Genomic DNA, 19,510 nt, shown 5'->3' on the forward strand with positions numbered 1-19,510 from the left:
CGGACTAGTGGACAGCATGAGCCAGCGAGATTCATTGTTATATTCAGTTAATGATGACATTAAAAAATTGAAGAAACGACAAAATCCACCTTTGGTTTAATACGCCCGTGACTTGTGTTATGTGACAATTTCTAAATTTTTTTTTTTTAATTTTACGTAGAAATATGTAATCTGTTGGCTAACAACTTTGCAAGAACTTTTAAAAGATAACCTGAATTTGAAAAGATACATAAAACATTTACATTTTACGAAGAGCGTTTTAATTACGTCGTGTCAGGATAACATAAATATACAGGCTGTCCACCCATACATTCATACATTTTTTTCATACCCAAGAGGTTTGAACTTCGCTTAAATAATATTTTTTGCATGTTTTGCAGAAATAAATTAATTTGCGAATTATTTTAAATAAAAACTGCAAAAGCTATTCATACTGTTTACTTTTTATCTATTAGCACAGTTAGTGTATAATAATAAAATAATAAAATAACAAAAAACCAATAGAAATCATTCATTTTTGGTCATAGTGTTCAAGACAGTAAAATAAGATAGAAAAAATCGACTTTTCTTTAAAAAAAATATATCAAAGGTACTATTTGTGACATATTATGCTTCGTATTTTTTTCAAAACGGACATAAGTTGTACTATAAGACATTTCAAGGTTATCCATTCATTACCGGACACCTGTATATGTTATTGATTTAAATATAAATTCGTGCCTATTTAAACTATTTTATAATGAATATTATTCAAAAACTCACATATTTTCGACTTACTGTAAAATCGAAATAGCAAAAAATTAACGAACTAAACCATATGTCAATTACGATGTGCTCCCACCCCAATATTTAAAAATTGAAGACTATTAGTTGCTACGACAATCAACGTTTTAAATATTTACTGTCGCAACCATTTGCATCATGCCATTATGATGCAAATTAATAATATTCAATTCAGATTATTATTCAAATAAAACAATACGCAGCCGAATTATTGTGACGTTGGCCGATACCGCCTGTATCGGCTGCCGTACTCGAAGCAGATACAACAGATGTGCAACTATTTTTAAAGTCGAGCGAGTGACGGTGCGCGCGCCATAGAGAACGGCGTACGAAAGACCGGTGTGCGGCGCGGCGCTCGCTCGTTGTCGACTTCGTAACTGATTTCGGTCGGGGCTGATCCTTTGTGCGGTGTGCGGTCGTTTCCGTCGAGTTTAAATTTGATAAATAGTCCGTGCGCTTCGCCACCGATTGTCTTTGCGTCCGGCCGTATTGTTTCTGTGAAATCTTCATTTCATAAATATGCATGACCGCCTTTGTGAATTTGGGATTTTATGACAAATCCTTATTTTTGTTTACGGACACTATTTAGCGAGAGCTGTGGTTTCCCCTTTGTAATTGTGAGAAAACACTCCGAGAACGTAAACATATTGAGCCGGCGGGCAGTGCTCGTGTCGCCGGCTATTTCGAGTCCAGGAGGAAGTGTAATGTGCGTTTTGTGAGCGGTGAGGGTACACGCGCGGCGCGATGTCGGCGGCGACGCCGAGCGCGGCAGAGGCGCCGGCGCTGGATGAGCGCGACCTGGAGCCCCGCACTCCCATGAAACGCCTCGGCTCCACGCGCAAGTTGGCAGCTTTCAGTAGTAAGTTTTCTTCGGGTATGTATGTCATTAAACAAAGCTTTGACAGCAGATTCGATTACCTCGTTCTCGCGAATCTAAAAAAGTCTTCTTAACTTTCATAACACTTTCTCGTAGACGAATGATATTCCTACATTAAAAGCAAAGATAACGGCCCAAGATGCTACAACATCTGATGAAACGGCAACGAACATGGTTACCGCAAAAATAACAAAGTGCAATATGAATAGTACATATTTTAAGCTATCATTTCCTACGTATATATTTGAATTTTAATATTTACATGCTGCTAATGTCAATTTTTATTTATAAGTCATTCATATCATAAAAATCAAGTAACATTGTTAAAAATGGGAGATTTGTGAGGAGGCAAGCTCCATTTTATCTAACACTTTAGTTTTGTGTGTATTTTGTAACGAGAGCTTCAAATAAAACGTGCTATGCTGCACAAACTGCTCCACAGTCAGTGCTTGTTATTGCAAAGGTTGTAGTGGATACAAATAGTCATCGATGACTGTTCTTGCTTCATTTCCTTTTAATGTCAGCTCTTTTAAGTGTTAGATATAGCAGAGCTGTCAGCGGACTGTTGTTGGCAATCATCTATGCACATGCACTTTGAGAGTAACTCTTTTTAAGGAACATTATTATTTTTGTTGTAATCAATAAATGAGCATATAAAAATTGCCTAATTCATCTCAGTTAAAATATATTTAAATGTAGTTGTGTACTATGCATATGCCTTATACTTATGTTTGTCCAAGTGATGTGCTCTTACAAACGTAGAGAAATGTACGTGGGGCTCTAACACATTGAAGCAATGTAGAGCTTGGTAGAGATGATCTAAAATAACATAAAAAACTTGAACAACTCATACAGTGCAATTTGAACAACAACTTTCATTACACCAAATTAATTTTGTTAAACAAGTTTTTGTGTGCTGTGTTACAAAATTTTAGATGAGTAGTCGGGGACAAATGTCAATTTGAAACAAGACTGCATCTGCTTTCCACATTTTTATTCACATAATTATGGGTTCATAAATACACAGAGACTTAACCTTGTATTATTCAAACAGGCAATCCTGATAGTCTATAATCAGTGTTGGACAGCTACCTCAGCCATAGCAGCTTTTGATAAAATAGAAATGTATCGTATGTAAATTTGAACTGCTTTCTTTTGCCAATATTGCATTAAGATTTTGTTTAAAAAGTAAAGGCAAATCTTCTTATTGTTCAATATGGGATGCATTGCTTGTCCTGTGCAATAGCATTGCTTAACCATTGCTTTTTCTTTGTCAATGAGACAAATAAACAAAAATAGTATTTGCAAAGAGTTGGAACTGTAAGCTGTCTTTGGACCAACTTAGTTGACATGATTACAGCAAATAAGTAAAAGTTTCTTTGTTGCAAAACAATTAAAATTGTCAGTGCACTTTGAATGCTCCTGTCAGTTGTTATTGTATAATAACAATGCTGCAGCCCGTTCTGTCGGCAGCGCCGCGCAGTATCGTCCGGCCTGCCGCCTTGCCGCCTCGCAAGCTTTTGCCCAGAATTTCATCGAGTATCTTTGCAAGAATTTTACTTGTTGTTCAGATTGTGTATATACAATGCTCTCCTAGAATATCCTGAAATCTTTAGAGGAGTGAATTTAATAACTTTAATTGAGATTTGGCTGTGGTAAAGAGGCCACCATGTTGGTGGAGTTGTGGTGCTTAGCGTTTAGTTAGGAGCTACGTGTATACAGTCCGACCGGAGCCGCCGTGCCGCGCGGTAGGTGTGCGGCACGGCGGCATGGCGGCACGACGGTTTACATCGCGCGGTGTGTTAGTAACACACGGTAAGCTTCAATTTTTTAGCTATTGTAAGATATCTAGGCACGTGTATGATGGCTGCTGTTCCATATGTCCGTAGTTATTTGTGGCAATTTGCTTAATGTGATCAGCAGAGCGTTGCGCTGATTAAGCGACCTGGAATGCGAGAGAGCGCTGCAGGCTCGGCTGCGGCGTTACGTTCAGCGGCAGGCTGCTGTTGCGCGCGTCGCCGATAAGAGAAACGACATTGCCATGCAAATGTAACCTGTTCCCGCGCGAGATAGTGCCGCACCGCCGACACTGTGCGCTATCTTACGCTAGCGCGTGGAAGCGGCCGCGGGGTATGTGGCGCGCCCCTCCGGCGCCTTAGTGTTAACCATCGCTTACGAGCGCACGACACACGAAAGTTCCGAAGCGAAGCGGTGGCGGCCGCTTCCGGCGCAGCTGATGAATAAATGATGGTGCGGCGGGCGCCTCATTGGCGGCTTCCTCCCGGCGCGCCCCACGCCTGCCCCACGCCCGCCCCACGCCCGCCCCACGCCCGCCGGCGCGCAGCGCGGTCACCGACACGGCGCCCGCGCGCGTCGCGGTACGCAATGCGTCCTGCGTGTGCATATGTACAGCACGAGGTGACCGAGACCCGCCCGAGACCCGCCCGAGACGCGCCCGAGACGCAACGAATGTGTTCACGGTGTGGGTAACCAAAGCGCGCTGTTGTCGTGTCTCCGCCGCCCCACAGAGGACCTCATTGTGATTCTGCTGCCCTCTCTCTCACACACAACACATGTAGCTCTAGCTAACAGCCAGCAGCGCGCGAGAAGGCGAAAAGCCATCGTTCCACTGACGATCTTTTGCGGCGTCAAAATGCATTGTAAGTCTGTGAGAACTCCTCCGCTTGCCAGTGCTTTGCCGATATTAAATAAACCCGTGTCCCCGGAGCGCCGCCGCCGCCGCCGCGCCATTCATTTTTCCGTTAGGACGGCTGCCGACGGCTCGAGAACTAATGGTGATCAATAGAGATCCATTGACGCCGGCTGCTGCTGCTGCTTCTGGCGGCGTCGCATCGCTCAAGAATCGGCGCGACGCAAACTCTCGACGGAAATGATTACTTTCAAATATCTTTTTACCTAAAAATACTTTTAACTCTACTTAGTGGAAACTGAAGAGGCAGGTGCCGTGTTGTTGACAAATGCGCGCGGGCGCCGCCGCACCGCACCGCCGCACCGCACCGCCGCACCGCACCGCACCGCACCACACCGCACCGCACCGCACGGCGCAAGGGGGCGCACGGGCGGCGCGGAGTTTGCTTTCATGTTTGTTTACAAATCATTGACAGACAGTAGTGCCGAATGGCCAGTAATTGAAGGTGTTTTACGATGCGAGTGCACTGATCTGCATTGGCCGCTGACTCAGCGCGGCGTCGCCAACAATAGCCGCGGCCGCCGCCGCCGCCGCCGCCGCCGCGCGCCCGTATCGGGAAGCGCCGCCAGAGTGCCCCGCCCGCTCCGCTGCCCCAAACGTTGCACGCGCGAAGCAACGGCCGGCAACTGCACCAAGCCCACGTTCTTTCTTTTTCTCTTTATGTAATATAAAGAAAATCATAAATCAAAGAATAAGTCGTTGCAATCAGTCGTCAGCTCCGCAAGGGCAAGTTTGCAAAATCATTTCTCTACGAAAAAAGCAAATATGCGCAGCGGCAGAGGGCTGGTGGTGGTGGTGGAGGGGGGGGGGATTGGGCAGGCAGCCGCGACACGACGCGGGACTCGCATTCGTACGGTCGAGGCATTTGCGGGCGTTTCCGTCCTTTGTTAACTTACGCGTACTTAGCGCTACGATCATCCGAACGTACGTTTAGTCGCAACGGGAAGGAGGGACGCACGCCCCGCAGCAGCAGACCATTCCCCCCCCCCTCTCGTTCACGACAAGAGAGAATGCTGGCTCACCCTCGCAAATTTACTTCTTTTACTCAGATTCACACGGCTCTTTTTGAATAATTTTAGATTGATAATATATATATATATATATTGTATTGACACAAAAGATGTCGCATTGCCATCGGTATGAGCTATCTCTGACGACACGAGCTGCGCCCGAGCATTTCGGCCGGCGCACCAATCAAGGGTTGTACTTAATTTTGAAATGAAGGGCCCAAGCACGCTTAGGACGCGCAGTACTCCGTCACAGCCTGGGCGACGTTGTGCGGCTTCCACATGATGTGACGCCGCCGCCCGTAACACGTCGCAGCGCTGCAGGCAGTTCGCGAGCGAGAGCTTAGTGCGAGTTAGTATTGTAATGATCCTCCGCAGCGGAGCATGGCTCGCGCGCATACTGGTGATGCACAGTGAGTCACCCGGAGGCAGAAACAAACTGACACGAGCCGCGAAGCTCACGACGGTTTGGAGCCGGGCTCACGGCGCGGGTGTCCTGATCGTCTTAAACGACTAACCGGTCGACTCGTTTCGATAACGACATGTGCGACGGGGAGAGCGCGCCGCGCCCTCAGATAAGAGGGTCGGCGGGCCGCTCCCGATGCTCCTCTTTGTGTTATGGCGGGAGCGCACCCCCGCCCCCCGCCCCCGCCACGCCCCGCGCTCTTCCTAGCGCCGCTCGCCGCACGCACCGGTGGCAATGTTTTGTGTGTCGCTGTGTGTCGTGTCGCGCTGCCGAGAGTGCAATTGCAAATAACGGAGAATCGCATATGTCGCCTATGAATCATTTATTTGTATAGTATCCTCATTAAAACATCTCCTCGGTCAACAAGCGGGCGATGCTTTGCCCGCGCTTGCAGAGCATCGATTTAAAACTGGAACAATTATTATCCTCACTTCGGGGCTTTATCGAGAAAAAGATCGGTCGTTAGGGCTCGGCGGCGCGGGTGCGCGCGGGGGCGGCGGGGCCGGGAGCGCGCGGTCCGGGGCGCGCGGGGCGGCGGCGCGCGGATGCTGCGAGCGTGCGGCACAGTCGAGCGGCGACCGGCGCGCCATGTTCCAGTGCATCGTGACGCCGAGCCGCGACTGGCCCGCGCCCGACCGCCAAGATGCTTTTGCCGGTACTGCCCCCCCCCCTCCCCTTCGCCCCGGTGCCTGCTATATTTAGCCTCGCCGTCCGCGCGGACACGTCCCGCGTCGAGGCGGGCGCGCGCCGCTGTACCGGTTTGCGTTCGGCGCGCGTCCGATCCCTGTTGTGGGACTTGTTTAGTCCATAATCTATTGATGGGCTTGCCTGCGGATCGACCTGGACGACGTTTCTGCGGCCGGCCATATCAACTGCCCCGGCCTGTCCACGGTGCCCTTTACGATTTAAGACGCGGTCGTACCTCATGAACAACTGTAAAACCTTTTCTGAACTGATGCCCCGCCGTATCGGGGACGAAGTGATTATATCCTCGCGGTAAGTTATAGTCAAATGTAAAATTAGGCGATTATTACTTTCATTTGATTTTTTTACAAAATCGCTTACAAAGTGCCCGCGCGGCAAGGGGTCGGCCTGCACCTGGCGGACGAAGGGAATCGATGCAGATGCAACGGCGCTCGCTGCACAGTGCGCGCCTCTCTTGTTTTAACTTTATATCCCGCGGACTGCAGCCGTCGTGTCGTAACCTTCGGCGTCCAATAAGTATTACTGATTACCTATTCGAGTGCTCGTGTGAGCCGCTCGTAGCTCGCAGAGTGGCGACCGCGGGCCGGCGGACAGTCGCGCCGCGGACAGTCGCGCCGCGGATAGTGCCCGCTAGGTGAAACGACAACATAGTTCAGATTGCGGAAGTCGCTGAACGCGGGCAGCGTAAGACCGGATCGTGGCGATGTTCGGGGATGGCTCGCAGCGGGCGCCTCGTCGCATCAAAAGAAGAAGAACGCCTGAAACTGACTTCCTTTACGAAATTAAGCATCCTGTCTTAAATTTTCAAATTCTACAAAATATTAAAGTACAGGTTTTATGATGTAACGTGTGTTGCGACACATCCCGATTTCGGCGAAGTAGTACGAGGAGATGCCGCAAACAGGCACGTGGCGGCCTGCGACAAAACGGCAGGTCCTGTACGCACGACAAGAGGGCACTCTGCAGAGGCAGATTCCGCTTCGCAGCTCCAGATGTTGACGCGCGAGTGACGGTAGCGGGGACAGGACTTTGGGGACGCTAGCGATCGCGGAGACCACCGAGACCACCGAGAGTGGTCTTTCGTCGGGCGAAGAACATTACGGCTCGTAGAGAACTCGAAGCCCGGCAGGCACTCGACGAACCACTTCGGTGGTGCGGCGGTGGCGGCCAAACTGTCGCGGGTAATTAATGTATAATACAATCGAGTAAAACTTCCGAATTGTATCGTTTATATGTTTACATTGTAGCCGTATTACCCATAAGAAAAGTTGTAAACGGTGACTCGCGGCCGGGAGAAGAGAGACCGACTGCCTGCGCTTAGTAAAAGCAAAAAAATATTGTAAACTTAACACTAGCGACACAAATTAGAATTAAAATAAAAAATTGGACACGGCCTCAACATGGAAAGTACGAATGATGCGGGTGATGCTCTCCGCGAGCACTCCGCTGACTTGCCGTGTTGTCGAGGTGTTGTCGAGGTGTTGTCGAGGTGTACCATAAAAACATTGTTCATACATGTGACGGAACTTCAAAACTGTCACCTTCAGAGACATCGTTACGACCTTTAAAACTATCAGCAATAAAAGCACCGGACACTTGCGGGCGCGTCGCGCGGAATCATTCATTGTACGCGATTCTCAAACAGTTCAATTAATTAAACCACTATTTAAAACAGGTTCAGAGGATGAATTACAGGCCGATTTTTTTTATTTCCATCGGTAAGTAAAATATAAAGAATGATATTCAATCGGTCACCAGAGCGCTTCGACTCCATCGCTTCGTTGTGCAGGTCACAGTTTGGATGTTTAGAAGAAAAGTGTACCGTCAGTACAGGCATGGTCGTGGTGCAGGCCACGTGTCCGGCACGGTTGTCCACTCGGGATCGACTCGGTGTGCGGCACCGGCGGCACCTGCGCGGGTGTTAACAACTTAGTCTTTAATTCTAAAAAGAAAACTATATGTATTAAAATTATTTATATCTTTACCATTTGTTAAATCAAACACCCTTAAAAATATAACAATAAATGTTTATGTTCGAAACTACGGTTTTCCTGGCTGTCACAGTCGATGGAGGCCTCGCACTGAGTCTCTTGCGTTCACACTCGGCCGCAGCACCGCTTGTGCCGCTGGGAAGATGAAACGCTACTCGCTCTGCTGTTGTTAGTTATGTCCTGTGGATGCAGGATGCGTTGTGTGCAATGCAACGGTGCGGCCATTGGAAATATATTTGTTTTGCGGAAGAGAGCCATCCGAGCCACTTTCGGCTCGAGGCCGCGCATCTCCTCGGGGAAGCGGTTTGAAGGGTCAATGTTCCGGCAGCGGCCTCACAGTGTACTAAAAATAATATTTTGTACGTTTACAAATAACTACAATAAATTCCAAAACATAGGGGACGTCCATAGTGTATTTTTATTTACAAGGCGTCGTGAAAAGCTGGCTGCACCAAAACATGGACTGCAACAGTCTTATTTATTTTCTAATGAACGGAATTAGGTTTATAACCCATTCAGACCTGAATTATTGTTAATTGATATTAACATAATTTATATACTAATTATTAGTAAGAAGGACATGATAAAAACAAATGTGTGAGAAATCATACATATTTATTAAGTTTTCCGAATTTTCCGGCGCGTGCACAGTTATGCACATTAGGTCCCAAGTGTTGTCAACAAATTATAATGTTTTGTACACAATTTTTTTTTTAATTATTATTTTCTGTGATACGCCGCAAAACAACTTCTTTCTTTTTTTATACATAGATGAACATTGCATTTATTACAATAAAAATGAGTTTTTTGATTGCAGCTATTATTTTTACATCTCTTTCCCTCTTTGTTATCATCCAAAAATGGCAAATGATCTACATTATCATATTGTACCTCGGGTTATAGGTTTGACGATTCGTTCGTCTAATTATAAGTTTTCTTCTATTTCTAGCCCTCGACATCATTGTCGAATATAATTGCACAACGGTCGGATTTTAAATAATCTATCATTAGAATCTGTCCGTACTTCAAAATTGTTGACGATATGAAGATTAGATCTCAACTAAATAAATCTGCTTCTAGTCATATTTTCCGTAAATATGGAAATACCTAATACCCTGTCCCAGTATAATCGAACTCTAGGAAATTTTAGAGATCCAATAATAATATGCAATCCGAACAATGTTTTTATTTCCGAAATATGGGTTTCTTTGAATTTACCACTCTGTTGCGAGCCATAAGTGTTTGTGTAATTAACCACTTGTTCAAAAAATTGATCAGGTAAATTCTTTTGAAAGTAATCTAACGGACTCCTCAGTGGTCCGACAAAATTTTCATCTGGTTTTGCAAACGTATTCCTTAAAGTTTCAAAATGTTTTCTTCGCCATTTCATATTATATTTGTCCATTACAGTCAATAATTCATCTTCAATAAACATTTCATTGTTTGTACCTTCTGCCTCGGCATCTGTTCGTGCTGAAAATCTTAGTTATACAAGATGCTGACATTGGTTCACAGTTCTCCCCTTTCTCATCATCGGTCAACTCAATGTCAGAATCTTGCGCTAACATTTCAAATATTTTGTTAACATCTTCTTCGTTAGTTGGGTTATACATTTTGCTGATAAAAAAAATTCTATAACAAGCGCTTAGAATAAAGTAACACTTTCTTGTTACAATTTTTAACATAGGTACGGATTGGGCATAATTATGCACACTAATATTAAAACGCAGTTTATGACATGTTTATTGGATTTTTTTATTCCAATTTCACAAAACATTTATTATTATAACATCATATAAGAAAAGACTCAAAGTATTATTTGCATTATAAACTATTACTAAATCATTTAGAAAGTTTAAAAACATGCACTCGCCTCAATGTTCACAACTGTCACCGCAGAACTAAGAATAAATTCTATTGTAGCCAAAACCTGATCATAGATAGCATTAATTGAATCATTTAAAAATACTAACAAATATTTGGTCTATGCACACACAAATGAATATGTATATACACATACATACATAATAAATTGCCGCAAAACATTATTGGACCACCGTTTCCAAAATGAAAGCGCGCACCGAAAGTAAATCGACGGACAGAGCCCGCTGTTCAATCAAGGAATATTGAAACGACAAGAGTCCCGGGCAGCGACGTCGCCTGCTTGTTTTGATGTCATGTACGCTGTGTCCAAGTTTCCGTGTTGAATTAATAAATAAGGAACTGCATTCAGCTGTAGTTTGCGTGTATATTTTTAATGTACTTCTACAACATAATACTGCGCCGTGTTAGCGGGAAAGGGAAAGCGTTTATAAGATAACGTAAACAGTAGAGGCAACACCGATACAAGTATAGAGAGCTTTGCGACGGGTTGTCCTCAAAATTGCTTCTTACTTTAACAAAAAAGGATAATTCAACTGACTGTCATTGCGCCATCTTAGATTTGCCCGCGAATTGTAACGCTGTCGGGGAGAAACGAAACGTGCTGTGGTGTGCGAGCGAGAGGGCCGCCGACCGCGCTATTGACCATGAAATTGTATTTGTCTTATTTTGGCTGAAATAATTATAAATATGGATCTATGGTATGCTTCATGTAAAAATACTTATAAATCAGAAGCAAGACGATTAAACCAAAAGCTAAAATAATGAGTGTCTCGAAGTGAACTGGCGTCAGGCGCGTCGCGGCGTAAGCGCGGCCACCGGAGCGCTCGCCGCGGCGCGCGCGCACCCCGACGCACGGCCCGGACTCTTGTCCGTTGAACGGGATGAGAGACGACGCCGGAAATACGCCAGGATATGCTCGTTATGAGTACTTGTGCAAAAAACCTTTTTATTGTATTTTTAAAAAAAAAAACTCGGAGGTATAATGTATTTTTAAAATTTAATAAAATTGGTACCACCAAAGTTAACCTAATCTTATGAATATTTAAAAAGTTATCGAAAACTGAAAGTCCTAAACTTTGTACTTTTACTATTAAAATAAGGCGAAGCAAGGTCCCGAACTGCCGATGCCGTCGATGCCCTCGATCGTAAGGCTTGACGTGTGTGATATGCGTGTCCGCAGATATCCGCGTGCAGCTGGCGGAGCAGGCGCGCGTGCTGGAGGCGCGCGCCGAGGCGGCCGCCGGCGTGGCCAGCGAGCTGGGCGACTACTGTCGTCGCCGCGCCGACCTCGAGCACGAATACTCGCGCGCGCTCGACAAGCTGGCTCGTGCCGCCACCCAGCGCCATAAGGACCAGAAGCACAAGCGCGACCAGTGGCCGCTGACCGGCGCCTTCGCCTGCTGGCAGGCGGCGCTCGACGAGACGCGGGCACTGGCGCGCGATCACGCCGCGCTCGCCGAACTGTACGGCGGGCCGCTGGCCGCGCGGCTGCAGCGCGCCGCCGACGACGTGCTGCGCCTGCAGCGCCGCGGCCGTGAGCTGCTGGCCGAACGGCAGGAGGAGCTGGGCGCCGCGCTGGCCGAGGCGGCGGCGGCGGGGAAGGCGCACGCCAGCGCGGCCGCCGCCTGGCGCGCGCAGGCGCTCAAGCTGCGCGCCGCGCACCAGCAACGCCATGCCGCGCCTGCGCCGCCCGCGCCCGACGCGCCGCCCTCGCGCAAGCTCAAGGCGCTAGACAAGGAGCTGCACAAGGTGATCCCGGCACCATCGCTTGCCATATTGTAGCCCTTTCAAACATTAATTTTATTTGTATAATTGTGCAGCGTCGAGCGCGGCACAGTGCGGCGCGCGCGGCGGCGCTCCGGGCGCGCGCTGACTACGTGCTCAGCCTGGAGGCCGCCAACGCGACGCTGCAGCGCTACTACCTGGACGACGTGGCCGACGTCATGCTCGTGAGTAGCCGCGCTCGCGCCCGCCCCGCCCCGCCCCGCGCTGCACGTGCGGGTCTGTAAACGCGTGTTGTGTGCGCAGTGTACGGAGGTGGGCTATGAAGCGGTCGTGGGTCGCGCGGTGCGCACAGCGAGCGCGGCGGAGGGGGCGCGCGCGCGCTCTCTGGGCGCGGCTGCCGGTGCGCTGCTGGCCGCCGCCGACTCGCTCGACTCGCTGGCCGCGCGCCGCCGCTTGCTGCACGCGCACCGCGCCGCCTTTACGCCGCCTGCGCCGCTACCCGCGCGCCCGCCGCTGCCCGCCGATCAGGAGCGCGATATGCGCGCGCTCGTGCCCGACGAGGCCGATACCGATGACGCCGTCGACGAGCTCACGCGCGACTTACACACGAGACTCGCGCAGCTCGAGAGCGCCGCGCGCACGCTGCGCGCCGAGTGCCGCGAGCACGCCAAAACCCTGGACGCGGCCGAGGCGGAGCTAGTACGCCTCATGGAGGGCCCGGCGACACAGTGGGAGGTGGGCGCGCTGCTGGCGCCTGCTCCCGACAGTTCTACGCCGCTCGCCGCCGCCGCGACAACTGCGCCGCAGCCCGACGACGAAGCGCCGCGCCGCGCGCAAGAGGACTACTACCTAGCGGTAGGGCCGGCCGCGTGCGCGTGTAGCGAATGTGCAGCGCATACGGCGGTGTAACGTATGCGCCTGTTTCGCTGCAGAAGTTCCGGTCGTACGTGTGCAGCGCGGGGCGGCTGGCACGGCTGGAGAGCAAGGCGGCGGCAGTGCGCGCGCGCCTGCTGCCGACCGGCGGCGCGCCGCCCGCGCCCGCGTCTCCGCGCTCGCCACCGCGCCGCCGCCGCGGGCACTTCGCACCGCCGCTGCACGACCGTCTGCCGCCCGTGCTCACCTCCTGCGTGCGCGTCATCGCCACGTATGGTACGCGCCGCGAGTCTCTCATTTGTTGTGCTGAGTCGTAGTGAGATCCGTTCCGTGATGAGATATGCGCTGGGCGCAGGTCTACGGCACCAGGGCATCTTCCGCGTGTCGGGGTCGCAGGTGGAGATGCAAGCGCTGCGCGCGGCATTCGAGCGCGGTACGGACCCGCTGGCGGGGGTGCGCGACGCATCTGATATCAACTCGGTGTGCGGGCTGCTGAAGCTATACCTGCGCGAGCTGCGGCCGCCGCTGTTGCCGGCCTCGGTGCACGAGCGGCTGCTGCGGCTGGCGGCCGCGCCCGACGACCAGCACTTCGTGCGGCGTCTGCGTTCGGCGCTCGCCGCGCTGCCCGTGCCCTCGCTGCTCGTGCTGCGTTACCTGTTCGCCTTCCTCGCGCAGTTAGTCTGCCTTACTTATTGGTCTAATCAGCTTTGCAGCAGTATCCTGTAACTCAAACCGCTACATAGTGTACAGAGGCGGTGCCTACCGATTAAAGAAATAACACTGTTGTTTGTTGCAGCCTCACGGAGTACAGCGAGCACAATATGATGGATGCTTGGAACCTGGCCATCTGCCTCGGGCCCACGCTGTTGGCGGCGTGGGGTGAAGGAGGCGCGCAGGTACCTCGCCCCGACCCATCCGCACAGACCGCGCCTGACGCTTAGGAACCTATTCACTGTTCACTCATGTCCGCACTGACTGGCTTCAGGTGACCGCGCAGAACCTGGTGAACGAGTTAGTAAAGCGCATCATCCTTCACCACCGTGAGCTGTTCCCGCAGGAGCTCGCGCCTCACACGCTGTACCGCCGGCCCGGGTAAGCGCGGCCCCGCGATCCCACGAGTTCGGCCATGAGGTCGCACGGCTCCAAATACTTGACGAACGTATACTTCGCAGGGAGGAGGAGGAAGAGGCGGGCGCGGAACCGGACGCGGACAAGGGGGCGGAGGCGTGCGCCGACGACGCAAATGCGCACGCGCTTCTCGACGAGCACGACGGGAACGACGTCAACGATGATCTCTCGCTCTACGACGACGACGATGAGGACGACGATGAAGAAGACGAGGACGACGATGTTGACGACGGTAGCGATCTGTTTTTTGATTTGGCGGCCGTTGGTGCGGTTCGCCGTCTTCTGCAGCGCCGCGTCCGCCACTCACGACGAACACGCTCTTGTTGCAGAGGAGGAGGCGAGCGACGAGGCGGAGGCGGGCGCTCGGCGCTGCGCTTGGCGCGCTGCCGACGCACGAGAGCGCAGGTAACTAGTTTAAAGTTAAACAAAATATCGTGTGGTTTCATCTGGTGTCTAGAGGTCCATTATCGTTATTTTAATACCCGTTAAATTATCTACATCACATTGACTGTCATCGCTTCAGATGTGATTAATACGAGGGTGGATTGAAAAGTACTCTGCCTAACACATATTCATTCAATTCTAAAAATCAAATCTTCCCACATTATTTAGTTCAGTTCAGACTAGTTCATTGTGTGAAGTTCGAAACGTGTGCGATAATTAGTTGTGATTTTATAAATTTATTAACAAAGTAATCGGACATAATTTCCGCGAATGGAGCAAATCGGGCAGCGTGCCGTCATTAAGTACCTCCATAAGAAGGGGCTATCATCAAAAGCCATCCATGATGACATGGTCAGTACATTAGGCGATTGTGCTCTGTCATATTCATCCGTCAAAAAATGGATAGCAGAATTTAAGCGTGGTAGAGAGAGTGTGAAAGATGAACCCCGCTCTGGAAGGCCTTCGACGTTAACTACTGACGAAAATATTAAAAAAGTACTTGATTTAACCCTTCTTTGCATGGTGATGGAAATTTCCATCATAACATTTAGTCAACAAAAAAAGATACTCAAAACCCTTGTAACGTAAATTTGTTGTTGCTCGCAACTTTTTAAGCAACTACTCGTATTGTGTACAACAAAATGCGGTTGTCGAAAAATAGCAAAGGTCACTGTGAATTACCAGACCTAGAACTTGTTATTCTGCTGTTTGTTGAGACTGGAAGAAAGGAGCGAGATTTTAAATTGTTTTATGGAAATAAACGGAGATATAAAATACAATAAAAAATGAAAATGAGTGGGAAAAAAGGTTTGTTTTCATGTTTTTGTTATTTTATGTACAATTTATATCAAAACACTATAAATGAATTTCTCAAAACGTTGTGATAGAAATTTACATCACTGCAGTAACTTCACTTGTAATGTATGGGAAATTTTTTTTGTAAATGTTTATTTTATGTTGTTTTTTGGGGAAACTTGATCGAAAGAGATATTGCAGATTATCTTTGTAAGTTATAAGGCGGTTGGCTCTCAGAAGATGGCCTTAATGACCAAGATTCCGATGATGAAAACCACGATGCTGATGAAATTATAAGTGTTGCAGGAGGAGAATGATGATGACGATGTGGATGAAACTGCTGACGTTGAACCTCCTCTTGTAAAACCAGACGATCAAGAACCCTCTCACACATCAAATTCATCTAATTTGCAGTCTTCATCCAGTTCTCCATTTGACAAAAGAAACTTGATTTGGAAAAAAAGGAATCTGGTGTGTGACACAGATAAAATTACTTTCTTGGGGAGTTCTGTTGCTTCAGGTGGTCTATCACACCTAGAAACTCCATATCAATGTTTTAACCATTTTATCACTTAAGATTTTATCACAACATTACTAAAGGAGACAAATTTATAAAAAAAAACAGAGTAATCCCAGTTCATCTATATCATTTACAGAATATGATTTGCATAAGTTCTTTGGTATATTATTATACATGCCAGTAATCAAATTTCCTATATATACTGATATTACTTGTCCGTTTATTGTCCAAGAATATGGGAGGAGTAGATCTCATGGATAGCTTTTTGGGCAGAAATCATATAAAAATGGGGTCTAAAAAGTGGTATTTGCGTATTTTTTTCATCTATTTGATCTTGCTATTATAAACTCTTGGATTGTTTATAAAAAAAATGCTCAAGAAAGTGATGAACCTAAAAAGAGTCTGCTTACAATGGGCCAATTCAGAAATGAATTGTCCTTTGTGCTATGCAACAAAGGAACCACCAAAGCAGCTAAAAGAGGGCGTCTTGGTACCAGTGTACTAGAAGAAGAATTACAATCAAAAAAAGAAAAGGTTCTCCAGCTCCACCACCTCCAAAAGACATAAGAAAAGATGGTGCTGAACATTGACCAAAAGTAGGTGGGTCACCCCGGTGCAAATTTCCCAAATCTAAAGGCTATTCTACAATTTCGTGTAATAAATGTGGCGTCAATTGGTGCTTAAATAAAATAATTATTGTTTTTTGAATTATCACTAAAAAAAGAAGACTAAGTAAACAACTTTTTTTATTTATTTAGTACCGGGCTAAATATGTGAAACTGCATGATGATGTAAATTTCCATCATATTGTTTTTTAAATAATACATATTTTTATTCACACTAGGATTTTTTTAAATATTTTTCCTTTAATCTAGAGCATTAATTACATCACCCTGATTTATTTTAAAAAAATAGTAAAAATCATGGGTTCATTACTGTACACCTGAAACAAAACAACAATCAAAACAGTGGAGAAGACCTGGTTCACCACCCCCTAAAAAGGCTAAGTCGATTTTGTCGGCAAATAAGGTGATGGCTTCAGTATTCTGGGACTCGAAAGGTGTGATTATGATTGATTATCTTGAAAGGGGTCAGACTATAAACTCTGATTACTACTGCACCTTACTACGTCGTTTATGAGAGGAAATAAAAGAAAAATGTCGAGGAATGCTCAGAAGAAAAGTCCTGTTTCATCAAGATAACGCCCGTGTTCACACGTCAGTACAGTCAATGGCTGAAATTCACAACTGTGGCTTTGAACTGTTACCGCATCCGCCGTATTCACCTAATCTGGCACCATCAGACTTCTTTCTGTTCCCTAACCTAAAAAAGCACTTGGGAGGTCAAAGATTTTCGACAAACGACGAGGTCAAAGCAGCTGTAGACGCATATTTTGACTCTAAGGAAGAATCATTTTTTTTCAACGGTCCAAATGCTTGGAAGGGGGGGGGGGGTGGCAAAAGTGTATTGAACTTGATGGTGATTATGTAGAAAAATAAAAATATAACTGATTTAGTATGTGTTTATTTTCTTGGTTAGGCAGAGTACTTTTCAATCCACCCTCGTAGTAACATCTAACATAGAAGCCGCGCGATCAGAAGCTATGGCCGTTACATCGTTTGTGTTTGTGCAGGGGCAGCACGCGGCGGCACGTCGCGCAGGTACGTCACGGCAGCGCGCCCGCATCGCGCCCGCAGCGCTACCGCAGCGCTCCCGCAGTTCGCTGATTGGCAATGGCGATATAATAGCTCCAGTCGTTGCGTGTTTGCGCGTTTGTGCGCGCGGCAACGTGGCTATTTGAGTTCGCCGCACAATTACGCTTCAATAATAAAGCAAACCGCAGCAAACCCAAAAAGTCGCATGTCACGACCTAATCTGACTCCAGCCACGCTGGTCGTAGAGATAGCGTAATCTCTGGGAGCACAGTGCTTTCCACGCAACTTGACAATCAGGCTTGCCTCGCGGAGTTATTCAAGGAACGCCTTTGCGGTGTCCTTCCCCCAGTGGCGAGCGACACAAGTGAGAAAATAGTAAATAGTCTGAGTCAACACCCTATGGCATATCCAACGGTTGAATGATAACATTTACTAGCACTAGCTTAACCGCTATTCTCCAGACGTCACTCATTATTTACGATGGGGCAGTTACACTAGGCCCACGTGGTGACACTTGGCCGCGACGTGGAGCAGGCCCCGCTCCTCACCGCACACGTTCAAACGCTACCAACTTAAACGGTCGCTTTACGTGTACAGGCGGCAGTCGGCGCTCCCCCGGCGCAGCCCGTGCCCCCCGTGCAGCACGCTCCCCCTGCGCAGCCAGCGCCCCCCGCGGATTCCTGCAGGCGAGTACTCTGCTTGTGCCTATCAGTAATACCGGACATAAACGATTGATGTACGACGCCATTTTATGCTTCTTAAGCGGGCCCCTTGCGCCGAGCGATTTCGTTGACTGCTCTACCCGCCTCTCCGGCAATGTTTCCATGCTTTGGTCAATCGGAAATTCGCTAAGATACTTTAATGTTTATACTCGTTGCGGTGGCAAAGATAGTCGTAGTCTTATGTAGAGAAAGTTTTCCTAGGAAGACGATCATCGCGGCCACAATTTATTTAATGGTTTAAGTCTAATTTCGATGAGCTAATGAGTAACTGAGCGCGGCGCTGTCGTGCAGGCGGCTGGCGGAGAGCACGCCGGACCTGGTGCTGGACCTGCCGGCGCGCGCCGCGCTCGCTGCCGACGCGCTCCCGCACAACCGCGACGCGCTCAAGCAACGCGCGGCGCCGGCGCCCAGGTGACGTCGCCCGCCGCCCCGCCGCCCCGTCCCCGGCGGACGCCGCCGACACAACCACTCACTGTCCCGTTTGTGCGGCGCAGGCACAGCGGCACCGACGGCGGCCCCGGCGACGCGACGCCCGCGGCAGAGGACGCGCCCGGCGGCGACGCCTCTCCCGCCGCGGGCAGCCCCGTGCCGGCGCGCAACACGCTGCGAGTGGCCGCCAAGTTCGCCGAGCTCACCCTCACGGGCGGTTCGCTCAAGCCTGCGCTGGCCGCCAAGCCGGCGTTGCTGCGCCGCCCCACGCCGCACCCGCACGCGCGCCCCGCGCCCCCCGCGCTGCCCCCCGCGCTGCCCGCGGCGCCGCACGGCGCGCCCGCCGCGCCCGACACCGCGCCCCCCGAAGCGGCGCGCTGAGCCGGCTGCGTGCCGCACTGTGACTCATTGTTTGCAGAGGATATTCCCCGCGGATACTGGAATTCGAGTGCTATGTAAACGCACACGCGTAGTGTAACTGACTGCTGTCTTCATTTTGTATTTTTGTAATGGTGCGTACCAGCGCCCCGCTGTACCGCTGTGCCGCTGTCTGTATCGTATAAGCTTTTATGATAAATAAACGAACGAAAGTAATTGTTTTATTATCAATTGCGGCGTGTATGCATGCACGTGCGCGTGCGCGCGTTGCGCTAAGCCTCTGTACGCGACGTGGCCACGTGGTGCGACGTGGTTAAGGCAGCTCTGCTCGCAGCCCTGCATTGTTTCATTTGCACCCCCCCCCCCTCCCCTACCCCCCGCTGACAATGAGTTAACTAGTGTTCTTGAAATAATTACA

At 49.0% G+C, this 19,510-nt stretch overlaps 1 protein-coding gene across 3 annotated transcripts; it reads left to right on the forward strand.

The window, feature by feature from the left end:
- The first annotated feature begins 918 nt into the window (after positions 1–918).
- LOC137931728 (SLIT-ROBO Rho GTPase-activating protein 2-like) lies at positions 919–19,181 on the forward strand. Of its 3 annotated transcripts, none has more exons than XM_068775224.1 (14): positions 919–1,642; positions 11,604–12,172; positions 12,244–12,372; positions 12,452–13,003; positions 13,081–13,297; positions 13,377–13,695; positions 13,818–13,917; positions 14,007–14,113; positions 14,194–14,381; positions 14,479–14,554; positions 17,542–17,569; positions 18,161–18,249; positions 18,577–18,696; positions 18,780–19,181. In XM_068775224.1, the coding sequence occupies exons 1-14, from the start codon at positions 1,528–1,530 to the stop codon at positions 19,093–19,095; spliced, it is 2,925 nt and encodes a 974-aa protein (XP_068631325.1). In that variant the 5' UTR covers positions 919–1,527; the 3' UTR covers positions 19,096–19,181. The 3 variants fall into 3 exon arrangements, with proteins under 3 accessions (XP_068631325.1, XP_068631339.1, XP_068631333.1); XM_068775232.1 differs by lacking the exon at positions 919–1,642 and adding an exon at positions 6,432–6,498; XM_068775238.1 differs by lacking the exon at positions 18,577–18,696.
- Positions 19,182–19,510: the final 329 nt, after the last annotated feature.

This window comes from Battus philenor, unplaced genomic scaffold, assembly GCF_028537555.1.
Source record: "Battus philenor isolate CCGP_79_NKW_IND1 unplaced genomic scaffold, ilBatPhil1.0.hap1 SCAF_11, whole genome shotgun sequence".
NCBI lineage: Eukaryota > Metazoa > Arthropoda > Insecta > Lepidoptera > Papilionidae > Battus > Battus philenor.